At 32.3% G+C, this 18,387-nt stretch overlaps 1 protein-coding gene across 1 annotated transcript; it reads right to left on the bottom strand.

The window, feature by feature from the left end:
* Nucleotides 1-14,841: 14,841 nt before the first annotated feature.
* Nucleotides 14,842-15,762, bottom strand: LOC141718592 (uncharacterized). Its single transcript, XM_074520970.1, has one exon. The coding sequence runs from the start codon at nt 15,760-15,762 to the stop codon at nt 14,842-14,844; it is 921 nt and encodes a 306-aa protein (XP_074377071.1).
* Between the last annotated feature and the right edge of the window lie 2,625 nt (nt 15,763-18,387).

The following is an 18,387-nucleotide window of genomic DNA, read 5'->3' as shown; positions in this document are numbered from 1 at the left end:
TATAGAGGTTTAGATATTCTTTGTACGAGCTATTTTGTACACTTCACAGTGTGATATATGTATTATGTTCGCTCATTTGTGATATATGTATTCTCGTCTCTCACTTCACAGAGAGAACTTGCGATCATTGTCATTAGGCAGTGTTTATTGACACATGATAGTATTCAAACGATATAACAAAAAGACAACAATGGTATCTGCTGTCATCGTATGGGAACCTACTTCTCTCGAAAGGAATCTCAGCTGAAGTGCTGAAGACAAAACTACAGGTTGCATGCACAAAACATGCACGTCACATTACGGTTAGTTAACCACAAGCCAGTACTGGTGGTATAAGAAGTACAGATTGAGGTGTTTGGGTAATGGACACTCAACATATGGAACCTTATGTCTTATTAACATTCTCTTTATTTTTCTTGATCTCTGTCCAATATCTTCTTGGTTTATATGCTAGAACAAAGCTTTCACCTGGGCCAATCAGCCTCCCGTTCTTAGGTAACTATTATGTTATTGGTCCTCTACATTCAATCTACAACACAAAACTTGCAGCATTCATACAGTCTCCACATGCTCATTCCACAAATAGTCTTTGGAAAGAAGACATGAGCTGCTTAACTTGGCTCGATGCACAACTACCGAGAAGTGTAATATATGTTAGCTTTGGGAGTCAGGTGGCCATCACAATAAACCAAAAGACGGATTTGTGGATCAACAACTGATTAGTAGGGAACAATTTTAGTAAAAGCCGATTTTTCATACTTTTTAACCCTTATAGTATTAGGTATCGTTCCTTTTAGCCTTTTTTACAATAAAGACTGTTTTACCCTCTGATTTAGTCCCATATGTCGTTTTAATCACCGAAAAGGGCTAAAGGGAACGATATTTAATATTCTAGGGGTCAAAGGGTACGACTTTATACTTTTGGGGCTTGTAGGTATATTGGCCCATACTTTAAGGGCCAAAAGGTCATTAAACCATTTAAGAAAGAAACCTGACCTTGAGAAATGCACGTAGAATAAAGAATGCTAGCATTAATGTGGTGAATCATTACATCGAACAACTTACATAAAAATTCGATTATGGAACCCACAATTCTTCAAAGAAATTGCCATATTTTAGTCTAGATGGAATAAAATATTTCATTGAAGTGCAGGTTGCTCTATTATATATATAATTTATTAGTCCAAAAATTTTGTAGATGGGAAGAACTATGCAGGTTGCTGTATTATATATATATTTATTAGTTCAAATTAATTAAATGCTAGAAACTCTTGCACTAGATGCAAAGAACTTTGAAAATTTAGTAATTCATCCAAAGAAGATGCAACAAATGATAGACTTGATATGATCATCCTCAGCGTGTACTCCTTTATATTTTTCAATAACCTTAAAGTAGCGAGGTTGCCACATGATTTGTTGATAGTTTATTAATATTCCCATTCTTCGATTAAGAACAATATTATCCACTTGGTTGTCATGTATAAGACAATACTGAAGTTGTCATGTAATGATTTCAAGAATGCTCCATTTTTGTCCATGTTCTACTTTCTTTTTCCAATTCAACTTTCTAATTTTTTTAACCACTTCTAGTTTGTTATATCAAGCCACATTAACTTGAAAATATTGAAATTAGTCATTTATTTAAGATGTAATATTCGAGCTTTTGTAATGGAAGAATCACGTTCAATTTTAAGACGTATGTCATTATATCTATAAATCTCTACCTTAGGCTTTATCTCTTAAAATCACATTAAATTTGAAGAGGCACGTCATTAAATTGTTATACCTATACTTTAGGCTTTATGTGTTCACACATGTTTTAATGCATGAAACAGATCGAAAACCAACTGGGTTGGGCAAGAAAGATTCTCCATATTTTACGAATTGATTTGAAATAAATTACGAGTTATTATAAGGAATCAATATTTTTTTTGAAACACCCGCATGTGATGTTACCAAATAAATTAAAATTCTAGATATATTTTAAAAACATTGTTATTGAAACTTGAAATGTTACAATCACAAATTATAAAAAATCAAAAACTAAATAATATATTTGAGCTTTCAACTCAGATCCAATATTTTATTTAATATTTACATATTTATAGAAAGAAATAATAGAATGTGGAAGAAGAATAGTAACTAATAGTGTGTCTATGTGGCAACCTACCAATCTGACACATACTAAGGCCCCATCAAGTGATGACAAGTGTACATTTTTTTTTGAATCTATAACTTGGTGTATATGTGTGTGTATATATATACGGATTACTCAAATAGAAATCAATTTAGAATAGTAACCATAAACCAAATATTTTTTTTAAAAATTAATTCGAAATATAACACATATGATATGCAAATCGATCGTTAAGAGATGTAGAAAAATACAATGAAATCGGATTTTAAAACAAACTTACGGTTTGACGAGAAAAATCAAATTAAAAAACGGAGGGGAAAAGCTAAGTGTGAAGGGGTGCAGAGTAGTTGGGTGGGGTGATTTAGGGGACCATTAGATTAGATTGGTTTAATTTTAATTTATATTTGATCATTCTCGTATATATATATAATGTACCTTAGCCCTGTTTTTCTTAATCTTTCATTCCGCGTATATGTGTGTGTATATATATATATATCAATTTCCTATATATATATAACTCTATCTCTCTATACTTAAAATACACATATTACGAATCTCTCAATCACTTTTTATTCACAAATAGTCACTTGATTACATTTCTCTCTATCCCTACTGCAATTAAAAAATGGCTCCTATCAGACATGTTCATGGATCAAGCAGCAGATCTCATAATAAAAGAAGTCAATACTTCAAGCATGGAGATCTAGTTCTGGTGAAGACTGCTGACTACCCCGCATGGCCAGCTGTGGTTTGTTCTTTTCATATACCATGTCTACTAATTTTCTAGTCCAATTATCTTAGTTGCACTTTTACTTGTATTGGACAATCAATTTTATATGCCATACACCTTGCTATCCTCATTTTCTTAGGGTAAATTATGCTAAAATCTTTATAAGAGGACTTGAAATCATGAGATAGCGGTGAATGAGGCTGGTTATGTTTGTCTTTAAGACTAATTTTGGGCCTCAATTGCTTCATTTTCACTTTATACATAAAAACAACACTAAACCAATAGTCTAATAAAGATATGTACCAAATGTAAGGGCCTTTTAGTTTTATAAATGTAGTACTTGGTGTTTATCCTTTATTCCCCCAATTACCTTTTTTATAAAAAGGAGATTTTTGACATATTGGTGCATATAAAAGATGCTTTCACACAATGAAAACGGTATCTTTGTGTTAAAAACATTTTCTTAAAAGATTTAAAAGTTAAATATTATAAAATATTAATGATATAAGAATATAAATCTACATTATTAATATAACATCTAAGCAGTGATTCTAATATTAATTTCCTAAAATTTAAAATTCACAGGGGAATATATGTCTAAAATATCAAGAGGATTTCAAGTAATACACTGTTGTGAAATTTAAATAGATAAAATGGAATTATATTTTTTCTGTATAAAATGGGTTTCTATATTATATTATTAAATATGTTTATAAACTATTACCTACACTGTTTATTTATTTTTATTTTTTCCATAATAATAGTATAGTAAAATACCTGTTTAATATATATCGTATTTTATTTACACATAAATGAGCAATACATATAATAATCTCATATATATTAGTTCTATTTTATGGTTTAAGGTATTTATAATTTACTTAATAGAAAAAATATTTTGCTCACTATAAATAATTAAATATAAGTAAATTCATACAAGGCTTTGATGTTAATATGTTTTTAAGTGGAACCTATCACATATTCTTATGTATAATTGTCTTGAACTTTCCACATTAGCCGGGGCTAAAGAATTTTGAAAAACTATAGATAAATGGAGATATTGTGTACAGTTATTTGGGACACATGAACAGTAAGCTTCTTCTCAATTCCTTATATTAGTAAACCAATGTCAATGGTATGAAAATCAAATTTGTGAAGGGCATCTTACTAAATATGTAGAGATTTATGGATCCTTTGAGGATGCAGGGAAACTGACATGAGTTAATTCATGATACAATCATTGACAATACCCTAGGCATTGTTAGATCATCTTAAATAAGTGTAAAATAAGTGTGTGCACATGGACCTGTTAGATCTAAATATATAAATTCTATACAAAAGGAATTTTCTTGTTCTATCAAAAAATTATACTTACATGTGAATTTTCCTATTAAACTCCCAACTTGGCTATATGTTTATGATAAATTCACATTTATAAATTTGACAATATGAAGGCGCTAAATCCTAACTCCATGCCAAGTTTTTAGACTTAAGATCGAATTACAGTAGAAAAAAGTTTAAAAATAAAAATATTTGTGTTTGTCAACCCAATAATGCATACCACTCTAATCTTCCATTTCTAGACTAGCCCACTAAATGAAATAATTTATACATTGCACAAGTCTCAAGACTACAAAAAAACTTGATTATTAAGTCATGCTATAAATAATAATAGGCCAAAATAGAACTGTTCTATATATTGAAGTAGTCTAAGAGTGTATGATGTCTTTTATACGACTATTGAGTATTTTTGTATTATAAAAATTTTATTTAGTAGTTATAATTCATAAAAGAGGTGGTGAGGTAACACATTTGTGTATTACTTATGTGCATGCAATATTGCTCACCCATTGCACATTAAAAATGTATATTGAAGGTTGACAAACAGAGAATCCCCACTTTATTTTAGACTTCATTCTTCCCCTCAATGTTTAGATTCTTAAAACATGCTAACACATTCTTTCTCTCAATAATATAAAAAATTTGTTTGAAGTTTATATTTATAAATAATATATGTTAAAGAAAATCTGCTAAGTTTTTGTATGAAAGAGGTTAAATATTACCTCTACTATTTGGAAGCAAGGATACCATAATTAACTTTATTGGCTTAAGATCCTCATTATGGTAAAATCTTTTTCTGAATTACTTATATAAGCTTAAAATGGCATGGCTTGTTTCAACTTGCAGTAGATAATAATTGAGCGTTATCTTTTTTACAATCTTGATTAATCTTGATAATTGAGCGTTATCGCTACAGCTGTTAAAGAAATTAGGGAGTTATTTGAAAAAAGGCGGAAATCATCACTAGAAGCATATTATAATTTCCCTGATATACTTTCTTATGTTGCTCTCCTTGCATAGGCTCGAAACAGAAAACAAAGCTGTTCAAGGGAGCAAAACCTGTGCATTTTCAGAATCAAACAACGAGGACTCGATTCCATCTATAAGACATCTAGTTGCACTTGCTAAGGAGAAGAAATTGATAAGAGTTCCTTCTCAAAGCATATCTCAAAATGTGTCTAGAACTTCTAAAATTGGTTCCCCTGTTCAACCAAGGGATAATGTGTTTACTCGGGGCTCTATCAGTACTTAGGGAATTGTTGCTCGTGACCCATTCAGAGGTATATTAGAGATACCGTCAGAGTCAAAATACTGTATACATCGGGCAACGCGTCTGATTGTGCTAAAAATGGAATTGCCCATGAGATTGGTAATATTGTGTTTTTGCACCAGCATTTAAATATTTTGTTAAATATTTTTTTCTTTATTGACCATAAACAATGTTAAAGCTCATATATTTTTTTCTTTAAGAATAAACTGAATTTTGTGATTTACTAAAAGTGTTCATGTGGAAACATAATTAATGTCAATCTTTCAGTAGATGTCTATATATTAATTTGATTAAATATATAGGGTTACTTTCTTTAATCACAAGGTACATGTAGTTGGATTAGTTTTTAATTTTATATAGTAGGTAAATTTGTAATTTCGTGCTTTGATGATAAATATTGTTGTGTGCAGGTTATTCAACTTATAATAGAGAAGTTGGAAACAGAGCAGAATATGCATGGAAGAGTAAAAATTTTCTTTCTTGTGGATTCCATTATGAAGTATTCACATAGGCACAAAGGTAAAAACCCCAGATTTTTGGATTTAATTATTATATTTACTCCACTTTCAAACTTTTATTTGCTTCACTTCTTTGCATTAGTGGTTGTTATGATTGTTTCTTCTGTATATTAGCATCTATCCAGATTCAATGTAATTGTAAGATATTGCCTGGCGTGGTTTATGAAGAGCATGATCAGTACAAATGACTCAATTTTTTCTTAAAATTTTGTAGACTTTGCCGGAGCTTGTTTGGTTACAGTCGTGCAAGATCAGTTGCCTCGGCTGTTAGGAGCTGCTGCTCCAGCAGGGGCTCACCCCGGAGAGAATCATAAGCAGTGTGCTAAGGTATCATTTACTGATATGATCACTTGAATGATTTTTTAACATTGCACTTTTCCATAACCTTCTTTTAAGTACAATCTATAACTACAGATTCCTGCGATTATGGATTAAAAGGAAGATTATACCAAAATCACATCTTCAGCCTTACGTTGATCATATAGAGCATTTAATCAGAAATTCATCTCAAGAAGACATATATGTAATTCAATCAAGATCGACTGATGGCATTATCGAAGAATATGGCAGGTCAGAAATTATTAATATTGAGATCATGTAGCCTGTTTTGTTACTTTCATTACACATTTGTTTCTTATCTAATGTTTCTTACCATACGAAGTGTAGTAACCATATTTTATGCAATTTCCTTCATATTACTCTCTTCTTTCATTCATAAGATGCCTTTTATGTTTTTTAGATCTGGATAACGTCAATATTTTTTATTTTCGGCTTAAATTTTTAACAATCTTAAAATATTTAATTTAATCCTTTGATTATCTTCAAATTAAAATTTCATAAGAATTTTTCATATGAGCCATATAATTTCCAAGTATGCCAATCAGCCCTGTTAGGAAAGTTGAATTTTGTGAAAAGATATACATGTGCTTGGTTTTTGTCAACCGGTGTTGGGTTTTAACATCAACCTCAAATTTCACTGAGTCTTACATTCTTAGTTACTCATTCTTAGTTTTTCACACAGCAATGTTGCTGTCCTTGGCCATTTGCTTTCACACATGTCTGCTGAAGAAGATGAAATCCATAAGATATCGTGCAATCAGGAGCTCAAAATGAAGGATGTCTCGGTCAACCACAAGGATGAAAAGGAAAATTCTGCTCACGGGAACGGTTCAGATGGAAGGGAAAGGAACTTACCACCATTACCACCTGATTCTCCTCCTCATCCTCCTCCTCCCCCTTTGTCACCACCATCACCACCTGATTCTCCTCCTCCCCCTCCCCCTTTGCCTCTTTCACCAAAGCCCCAACTTCCACCTAATCCTCCGTCATGCCCCACTCCATTAATATCCCGTCCAACATTTAGTTACTTTTGGAGGCCGTCCACTACCACCTTTTCCTATTGAGGATCCTATTCGATATTCTTCACATATCCTGAGAGCACCACCTCCTATTATGGGTGATACTCAATATAACCAAGATCTTTATTGCTCATATGATTTAATAATCTAAGTCTTCAAATTTTTGTAAATCGATTGAAATATTTAATTTTTTTGCAGGGCCATGGTGTCAGCCATTAATATCGCGTCCAACATTTAGTTACTTTTGGAGGCCGTCCTGATCGAACTGGAAGATACCTTGTCCATCAGTTGTCTGCTCACATGTAAGCTTCTTTGTAATGAGTGTTCAAATCTAGTGTGCACCATCAAGAAGAAATTTTCTTTGTTGAAAAGATGAGGTTATGAGAAGATATTAAAAATAAACCTGAAATTGTATAAAAAAAAATTTCAAAGCCATGTGAGAATGAAACTAAGTATATATGCAGTTTTGGCCAGTTTGCATTTGCCAATTGACCTAAAAAGCAAAATATTTGTGCAGATTTTTTCCGGGGTCTCGCAAACCATGTTTTTAGAGGAATGATTTAGGAAATGCATACATGTAAAAGAAGTTAAATGACGTCATGATGAATAGAATTTCCGGAGGGGATTCTTACTACAGTTGTATTTGCTTATAGAATCGTAGCATATTTTTCCGGAAAAAAAAAGACTTTTAACACTTTACTGCCCAGATAATGCATAATTATTTGTACTTTTAGAAAAACAAACTAACCATGATTTAAAACTCATAACACAGGCATGATATTAAGATTGATAACAACACATATAGAATTAGATATTCATATAATCTTGTATTTGAAAATATTGAACTCATGATATACGAGGAGAAAATAGTGAAGTTGTTACGTAATGATTTAAAGAAGGCTCCATTTTCGTCCATGTTTTGCTTTCTATTCCAATTCAACTTTTTACTTTTTGAATACTTCTCGTTTGTCATATCAGGCCACATTAACTTAATAAAATACTCAAATTTATCATTTTTTTAAGCTGTAACATTCATAGTCTTTGTAATGAAAGAATCCCATTCAATTTTAAGACGTATGTCATTATATTTGTATATCTCTACTTAGACTTCATGTGTTCAAACATGTTTTAATGTATGAAATAGATCGAAAGCTATACAGAATGGACATGAAAGATTATACATATATTCCCGATTGATGTGAAGCAAATTTCATGTTACTATTTAGTAATATTTATAAACTTAAGGGTCTATTTTGTTATTTATGAAAGTTCATGTGGAAATAGCATTTATCTTTGTTAAGTCTTTTTCTCGAGCACTTAACACATGACTCTTACAATTAACCTCCACATCTAGGGTCTACACTCTATAGTCTTCTCCAATCGTCAGGTACACTCTACTATCTTTTAAGTCTATTTGAATTCATCTGCTCATCTCTTCCAGTGCTCACCATTTTTCTCCTATTTTAGAAACTCTTTTTGAGAACTTAACTTGCCACCTGATAGAATACACATTTCGCAAAAATATTCGCTTATTCAAAATCTTATTGTAAATTTTTGTTGCAGTAGAGTTAATCAAGATTTTTTTGTTATATTCACATAAAAAACATTTTTTCCCTATCTATCTTATGTATCTGTGAATAAGTTAAAGCCTTGTGAATTAATTTCCATGTCTTGTAAATTGGCTTCAAATGCAATAGATGGAGATAAAGAGGTATCCATATCTTGAGTTATTATTTATTAATATTTATAAAGTTAAGGAACTATGTTGTTGTTTATAAAAGTTCATGTGAAAATAGTATTTATCTTTGTTACGTCTTTAATTCGAGCACTTAACACATGGCTCTTACAATTAACCTTCACATCTACGGTCTACGGTCTATACTCTATAATCTTCTTTAATCCTCATGTACGCTCTACTACCTTTTAAGTCTATTTGAATTCATCTGCCTCATCTGTTTCATTTGTAACCATTATTCTCCTATTTTGAAACAATTTTTGAGAACTATACTTGCCACCTGATAGAATACACATTTGGAAAAAATATTTGCCTATTCAAAATCTTATTGTAAATTTCTGTTGCAGTATAGTTAATCAAGATATTTTTGGTTATATTCAAATAAAAATGTTCTTTCCCTATCTATCTTATGTATTGTGAATAAGTTAAAGCCGTGTGAATTAATTTCCATGTCTTGTAAATTGGCTTCAAATGTAATAGATGGAGATAAAAGAGGTATCCATATCTTGAGTTGTTACTAATTATTTTTCACTTCCACACATAATCGGATACTTGTGTAGTACCGAAATATCATTATTGCCTGTGTTATTAATGTCACATATATAAAGTGTGTCGACCCTACTCAATCTATTATGTTATCTTTGCAGACTCTCCATTATCTCCCAACTTTTGTGCTCAAATTATTTAGGAAATTACAGTGTACTCGTTTACAGTCGCTTAAACAATCTTCTATTAAGAAAAATGGATGCCATCAGGTTTCTTGATTCCAGCTTATGTTACAAGGATGCCATAATTGCATAAAGGTGTGTTGAATTAGATCAATTTAAAGAGTGATATTGTTCATTTAGACTACAGTGACTTTGTCAGTCCCACCCTAGTCAGGGGTTGACCAGAATTTGAAGTAGAATCTAGAGGCTAAAGAATATAAAAAGAAGTTATTTTTAGGTGAGGTGAAAGAACAAAAAAATAATAAGCAGAGAAAAGTAGATGTACGTCTAAGGGGGAGTAAGAACATGCTCACAGTTTCATAACAGAGAAGAAACAAAATGAAGAGGCTTGCTAGGATGTTCAGAACAAAATCTCAACATAGTTTTTGTGAAAAACCCACCAAAGGGTTTACTTTAAACTCAAGGAAGAAGGTAAAATGAGAGGAGTCTTCAGTTAAGGTATAAAATTGAATAATGTAGACAATAAAATCTGGAAATCTAAGCAGTTCAAACTCAATACCATCAGAAGAGATTGGTCAGAACTAAGACAGGACTAAAGAAGTCATATCAAGTGGGAAAAGTTAAGTCTCAATAAGCTATATCGAGGAGCAAGAATCTCACAGTAGCATCTCTTGCCTTTTTGTCTAAATTTTCTCGCTTATTTCTTCAAGAAGCTTAACAAGAGTAAATTATGCCGTCTTGAATACTATATGTCTAAAATATGTTTTGTTATCATTAAGGCTATAAATTTATGGATGTTATTCTATGAGTCATAGAATGGGGAGATTATTAGGAATCAAACTTGAATCCTGAATGATCATAAGCAAAATATATACATAATTATGTTAAGTCAAATTATAGTCTTCAATGGCTAGCCGTTGAAAGGGTAGCTCATCAACTGATTGATGAGGTTTTTGTAATATTTTCTATGAGATTTTTGTTATAGTTAGTGATGTTATTATTCATTTTAAAGTCATGAGAATATCCATGCATGGACTTTACTTACATACATAAATATCCAAACAAAAATCTTATTTATAAAAATTATTTTTTTTAGTAATTTAAGTCACACACGGACTTTACTTGCATACATACATATACACATATAAGGAGGTTATCAAATAAGAAATTGTTATATATATTATAATATATAAGAGACATATATAAGAGACTTTGAGAGAGAACTAACTAATAAGAAAAGAGAACATCTAATTCTTGTGTCCATAACCATGATACAAGCAAGCCTTATATAGGCTAGTAGGATGAATGTTACAAGAAAATGGAGAGCCAAAAGTCTCTAATTATTGTAGACATATGAAAGACCAAAAGTCATCTACTAATTACATAACTACTCCCCCTTAGATGACTCATAAAAACATCATGCCTCGTTAAAACCTTACTAGGAAAAACCCTGTGGGAAAAACCCTAGTTAAGGAAAAAGAGTACATGTGTTAAACGAGTAATAAAGAGGACATTATATCTCCCCCTCATTTAAACATGACTATGAAAATCAATATAGATCTCGAAATTATCGCATCCCAATCTTGTGTACCAACTTCTCGAAGGAAGGTTAGGAATTGCTTTTATGAACAAGTCCGCTGGATTTTCACATGATCGAAGCTGACAAACATTAATTTCACCCCTTTAATGTAACCTTCTCGAGTCTGAGTGATGCATGCTTCATTATCTTCAAATAAACCAGTAGGACTTCCTTTATTGAATAAGAGACCACATGATTCTCGAATATGATGGACCAAAGACCTTAACCACACGCATTCTCGGCTAGCTTCATGTAGTTCCAATAATTCAGCATGATTCGAAGAAGTTGCTGCTAGAGTCTGCTTTGTAGACCGCCAAGATATTGCAGTATCACCATATGTGAATACGTAACATGTTTGAGATCTACCTTTATGGGGATCGGACCGATATCATGCATCTGCGTAACCAACTAATTCCATTTTTGAGTCTTTAGAATAAAACAAACCCATATCCATTGTTCCTCGAAGATATCTAAATATCTCTTTCACACCGGTCCAATGTCTTCGAGTTGGAGCAGAACTATGTCTTGCCAACAAATTAACTGAAAATGTGATATCAGGACGTGTACAATTGGCAAGATACATTAGTGCACCAATGGCACTAAGATATGGTACTTCAGGACCAAGTAGTTCTTCTCCTTTTTCTCTTGGGCGGAATGGATCTTTTTTCTTTTCAAGTGATCGCACAACCATGGGTGTACTGACAGGATATGCTTTATCCATAATAAATCTTTTAAGGACCTTATCAATATATGCAGACTGATGGACAAAGATTCCTTTTGATAAGTGTTCAACTTGAAAACCAAGATAAAGTTTTGTTTTTCCCAAGTCCTTCATTTTAAATTCTTTCTTTAAGTATCCAACCGTCTCATCAAGTTCGGCAGGAGTTCCAATGATGTTTGAATCATCAACATAAACTGCGATAATTGTGAATCCTCCTTTTGTCCTTTTAATAAAGACGCATGGACAAATGACATTATTAACATATCCTTCTTTTAGGAGGTACTCACTGAGACGATTATACCACATTCGATCAGATTGCTTTAACCCATACAAGGATCTAATCAACTTGATTCAGTATAATTCTCGTGGTTTTAGATTACATGATTCAGGCATTTTCAATCCTTCAGGAATTTTCATGAATATATCATTATCAAGCGATCTATATAAAGAGGCAGTCACAAGCATCCATTAAATTCATTCGGAGCCCTTCCAAAATTGATAAACTGAGTAAAAATCTGAATGTCACAACTTCATTTTTCGCATTTCTTTTACACACAAATACCCATCTATATCCACCGGGTTTTATACCTGCAGGTGTTTGGACAATAGGTCCAAAAACTTGGCGTTTTTCAAGTGATTTTAATTCTGCTTCGATAGCTTCTTTCCACTTTCGCCAATCCTTTATTCTTTTACATTCATAGATCGATCTAGGCTCATGATCCTCGATTTCCTCACAAATGTCAAGTGCAACTGCATATGCAAATATATCATCCATGACAATTTCTTTTATGTTCCACCTCTTTCCTGAAATGACATAATTTAGCGAGATCTCTTTATTGTGAACAATTTCAGGTGTTTGATCATCCTTGGAAGACGTCTCTTCAGTGATCAATTCTATGATGCCATTTGATTGTCCAACTTCTTTATCAAGTTTCCTTGTTTTTCTTTTAGTTTTATCCTTGGATCCAATTGGTCTACCACATTTCTGGCGTGCTTTAGACTCATTTGCTAGCATGATTTTATTATTTTCTTCAGGAAGTTTAATCTTACAAGGAACATTAACAGCTTGTATATGTGACTTTGTCACATTCTTGACATCAGTAAAAGCATCAGGCAATCTATTTGTGACTTCTTGTAGGTGGATAATCTTTTGAACTTCAAGTTCACATTGATTTGTACGAGGATCATAATGAGACAGGGATACTGCATTCCATAAAATTTCTTGCTTTTCTTTTTCGAATTTTGCCTTATCTCCCCCTAATGCAGGAAAAACTGTCTCATCAAATTGACAATCGGCAAATCTTGTCCGTGAATAAATCACCAGTCATGGGCTCCAAATATTTAATAATCGAGGGAGAATCAAATCCAATATATACCCCTAATCTTCTTTGGGGTCTCATTTTTGTTCGTTAGGGAGGGGATATTGGAACATAAACTGCACACCCAAAAAATTTCAAGTGAGAGATATTTGGTTCGTGACCATTTACTAGTTGTAGTGGGGAATATTTATGATAAGAAGTCGGTCTTAACCGAACTAAAGAAGCCGCATGTAAAATCGCATGCCCCCATGCAGAATTTGGTAAATTTGTTTTCATAAGTAATGGTCTTGCAATTAACTGTAACCTTTTAATGAAAAACTCAGCAAGACCATTTTGAGTGTGTGTATGGGCAACATAATGTTCCACTTCAATCCCAATCGACATACAATAATCATTAAAATATTGGGATATAAATTCTCCTGCATTGTCCAATCTTATTTTCTTTATATTATGATCAGGAAATTGTGCTCTTAATCGAATTATTTGAGCAAGAAGTCGTGTAAAAGCAACATTACGAGTGGACAATAAAGTAACATGTGACCATGGTGTGGATGCACCAATGAGTACCATAAAATATTGAAATGGTCCACTGGATGGGGTAATAGGTCCACATATATCTCCTTGAATTCGCTCCAAAAATTCATTCGATTACAACTTTCACAGGAGATGGTTTTGTTATCAATTTTCCTTGAAAACAAGCAACACATGAAAAATCTTTGGACAATGGAACAATTTTGTTTTTGAGTGAATGTCCATTTGAATTTTCAATAATTTTTCGCATCATTGTTGAACCCAGATGGCCTAAACGATCATGCCATATAATAAAATTTCTCGGGTCAACAAAACTTTTATTAATAGTCATATATGACTCAACTGGATTTATGAAAGTATAATATAATCCAGAATTATATGATGGGAATTTTTCTATCACATGTTTCCTTCCTGAGATAATAGTCGTGATACATAAATATTCATTTTCATGTTCATTTGTTGTCTCAATATGATAGCCATTCTGGCGTATATCTTTAAAACTCAAAAGATTTCTTTTTGATCGGGTGAAAAACATTGCATTTGTAATCAATAAACATGTACCATTAGGTAGCACTATACTTGCTCTTCCGAAGCATTCAATTATATCTGATGCACCCGATATTGTATTTACATTAGCTTTGGTTAATGCTAGATGCGAAAAATATTTCTGATTTTTTAAAATTGTATGTGAGGTTGCACTATCCGCCAAACAAAAAGATTCCTCATCTCTTTTAACATATGATGAGAGGCTGCTGGCCATATTTCTTCATGAAAAATAAAATATAAATCAGAAGTAGAAGTTAAACATCTCAAGTACTTCATTAACGAAAGAAAATTACATATGCAACTGATAATAATGATTATCATAGTTCAAAGTTTAAAAATAGATAGTCCAACATAAAGAAAAAGTTCAACTAGCACGGTAAGATCTTGTTTAATTATGCTCATCACCACCAAATTTAGGCATGTTCACATCAATATCTTCAAAAAAATCACCAACTTCCATGTGACTAAAGCCCGAAGGATCACCTTGATTGTCACTTCCGAGGTGTGATAAAAGATGGGCGATCCCCAAAGGATCATTCTGTTCGGTGAAATTAGTTTCAACATTTTTCAAAGATGCCTGATATAGGTCAACAAAGTGTTTGGAGGTACGACATGTACTTCTCCAATGACCTTTCATTCCACAACGACTACAAGTACTTTCACCCCTTTTAACCATCATACTTCCCTCGGGTTTCTCCTCATTTGTTGCCCTTTTCTGGAAGTAAGATTTTCTTTTAAAGTTCAGAGGATTTTGTTGATTACTACGCCCACGACCACGGGCACGTCCATGCCCACGTCCACGTCCATATCCATGCCCACGCCCACATCCAAATGATTTATTATCTCTATATTCATTGTTAGTCACCGTATTCACTTCAGGGAATGGGGTTGAGCCAGTTGGACGTGCTTGATGATTTTTCATCAAAAGTTCATTATTTTGTTCAGCAAGAAGCAAGACAGAAATCAGCTCAGAATATTTTGTGAATCCACGTTCACGATATTGTTGCTGCAAAAGCATATTGTTGGCATGGGAAGTGGAATATGTTTTTTCCAACATATCTTTGTCGGTGATATTCTCGCCACATAATTTCAATTGAGATGTAATTTTAAACATGGCAGAGTTATACTCACTCACACTTTTATAATCTTGCAATCGCAAGTATAGCCAATCATAGCGAGCTTTAGGAAGTATCACCATTTTCGGATGGTCATATCTTTCTTTGAGATCCTTCCAAAGAGTTGATGGATCTTTAATAGTCAGATATTCAGTTTTCAATCCTTCATCAAGGTGATGGCGAAGAAATATCATGCCTTTTTCCTTGTCTTGTTCAGAGGTTTTATTTCCCTCTTATATGGTGTCACCGAGACCTATTGCACTAAGATGGATTTCAGCATCAAGAATCCATGTCAAATAATTTTTGCCGGTGACATCAAGTGCGTTGAACTCTAGTTTTGTAAGATTCGACATTATCACTAAAAACAAAAGAGACCAAATTATAATCATCATCAATATTTATACACATAAATAGAATATAATATTATAATTTGTTTACGACAAAATAGCAAATAATAATCAAAAGAAAACAAGTTATCAATTTATCTCGTAAAGTAGTGAATTAATGTATAACTACTTAATTTACTATATTTATTTTATTTTATTAAGTTCATATAAAACAGCAAGTTGTGTTGTCATATCTGCCAAAGCAGAAACTTGCTCAAGCATAAAGGAACTTAAGGCAGTAACGACCAAATATGGTATATGATTATCAAGATAAACTAAAGCAAGCAAGTCTGAATTTCTATTGCAGCCTCAATTTAAATCCATGAACAAGTAGGTATCAAAGTACAGGGGTTAACGATAGATATTTATACCATGTGTATTAAGATAAGAAGTACAAGCAAATGAATACAAATTTTACTCCGCAACTAGTAATACATGACTTAAAAATTGTACTGGAAGACTTATCAAAAACAGTTGGTGGCGGAACACTAACATCAATAAACAAACAAAAGTTTAAAGTTAATTTTCATTAAAATAGTCTTAGTTTATATTTTTTATACCAAGCCATGCATAAAAACAAGTACCAATATTATGACTAAATGCTAACAATTTGTAAATCACATAAAAGAAATTTAGGAGTTCAATAGTTTAGTGCTTGTGCGCAAAAAAAACAAAAATACAGAAGTTCCAAAGGGAAAGCAACAGAAGCAAAGATAAATAGTTGGCATACTTATATCACCTAAAGAAGAATAGAAGAACACTATAAAAGGTCGCAAGCTGGAAATTTTCCCTTCTCCCTTTTTTATACTATCGTGCTGATAACGTATTATATATAATATAATATATAAGAGATATATATAAGAGACTTTGAGAGAGAACTAATTAATAAGAAAACAGAACATCTTATTCTTGTGTCCATAACCATGATACAAGCAAGCCTTATATAGGCTAGTAGGATGAATGTTACAAGAAAATGGAGAGCCAAAAGTCTCTAATTAATGTAGGCATATGAAAGACCAAAAGTCATCTACTAATTACATAACAGAAATCAAATAAAAATGAGGGGCTCAAACCCCCTTTAAGAAAATAATGGAGTGAACAAATCTTTAATATAAATTAAGAAACACACTTCATTAGGGCTGAGCATTCGGTCGATTCGGTCCAAAACCGGACTAAACCGAATAAACTGAAAAATCGAATTATCATATTTTTTTGGACCGAAGGACCGAAATTGTATTATGCACCGGACCGAACCGAAATAATTCGGTTCGGTTTTGGACCAAACGGAACGAATTTTTTGAAAAACATAAAATTATATTAAAATTTTAAACCAAAAATTATAAAATCTAAAATATAATTAAAGTAAGGTGATATGTAGAGTTTTAAGAGTGTATAAATATAATTATAAATTAAAATTTATTATTAAAATTTTTAAGATATATGTAAAAGATATAATATAAAATTATAGTATTTATGATTTGGTGTATCTGGTCTATTCGGTCAGGACCGAAATATTTTTTACAAGAATCGGATTGAACCGAATTTATTTCGATCTATTCATTCCGGACTGAATAGACCGAATTTTCTAAAAAGTCGGGACCGGACCAAACGAAATTAGCACGGTTCGGTTTTTCGATTTTGGTACATTTGATCTTTCTAAAACATATCATATAATCTTTAGTTTCTTTTCTTACATTCTGAACTATGTAACTTAACTAACTTATAACAAAATATTAATGTATAAAGAATAATGTATCGTTAACATGACTAATGAAGAGACTTAACTACCCTAATATGTTGCACTCACTGTTATTGTATTGTAAGTTACCGCTGTTGCACTGCTCTATTACTCCCTCTCAAATTGGCGGTGATCAGAAAAAATAGAGAGATGCACTAGGAAAAACACCAAGTTTTTGTGCATATGGTAAGAATGTTGAGTATCTAAGAGTTGCTTTATAAAAATGTCTGCAACTTTGGAATATGAGGGAATATGTTGTGTAATAATGTCACCAGCAACTACTTTGTCAAGAACAAAATGACAATCTATTTCCAAATCTTTCGTGCATTCATATAAAACTGGTCTAGCAGCCATAGCTATTGCCGCCTGATTTTCGTGTTTTTCATACAGTTGAAGACAAGTATTGAAGTCTCTTGTCAGGAAACAAAGAATGTAACCGAGTTACCTTGCAACAGCCATTGCACAACATTTGACGTCAGTACTGGACCTAGCAAGCACATACTATTTTTTTGTCTTCCAGGAAATAGGTGAAGATCCTAACATGTTGTAATAGCCCGATGTTGACTTAAGATAAAAGGCATAAGATGCCCAATTAGAGTCATAATACATTGTTAACGGGGATGCAGATGTTATAGCTAGAAGAATATCTTGGCCTGGGTTACTAGACAAAGAAATAAGTTATTTTTTGGTTGCCT

The sequence above is a fragment of the Apium graveolens genome, chromosome 1 (genome assembly GCF_009905375.1).
Source record: "Apium graveolens cultivar Ventura chromosome 1, ASM990537v1, whole genome shotgun sequence".
Taxonomy (NCBI): domain Eukaryota; kingdom Viridiplantae; phylum Streptophyta; class Magnoliopsida; order Apiales; family Apiaceae; genus Apium; species Apium graveolens.
Note: the sequence above shows the minus strand (reverse complement) of the source record. Positions and strands in the feature narration are given on the sequence as shown.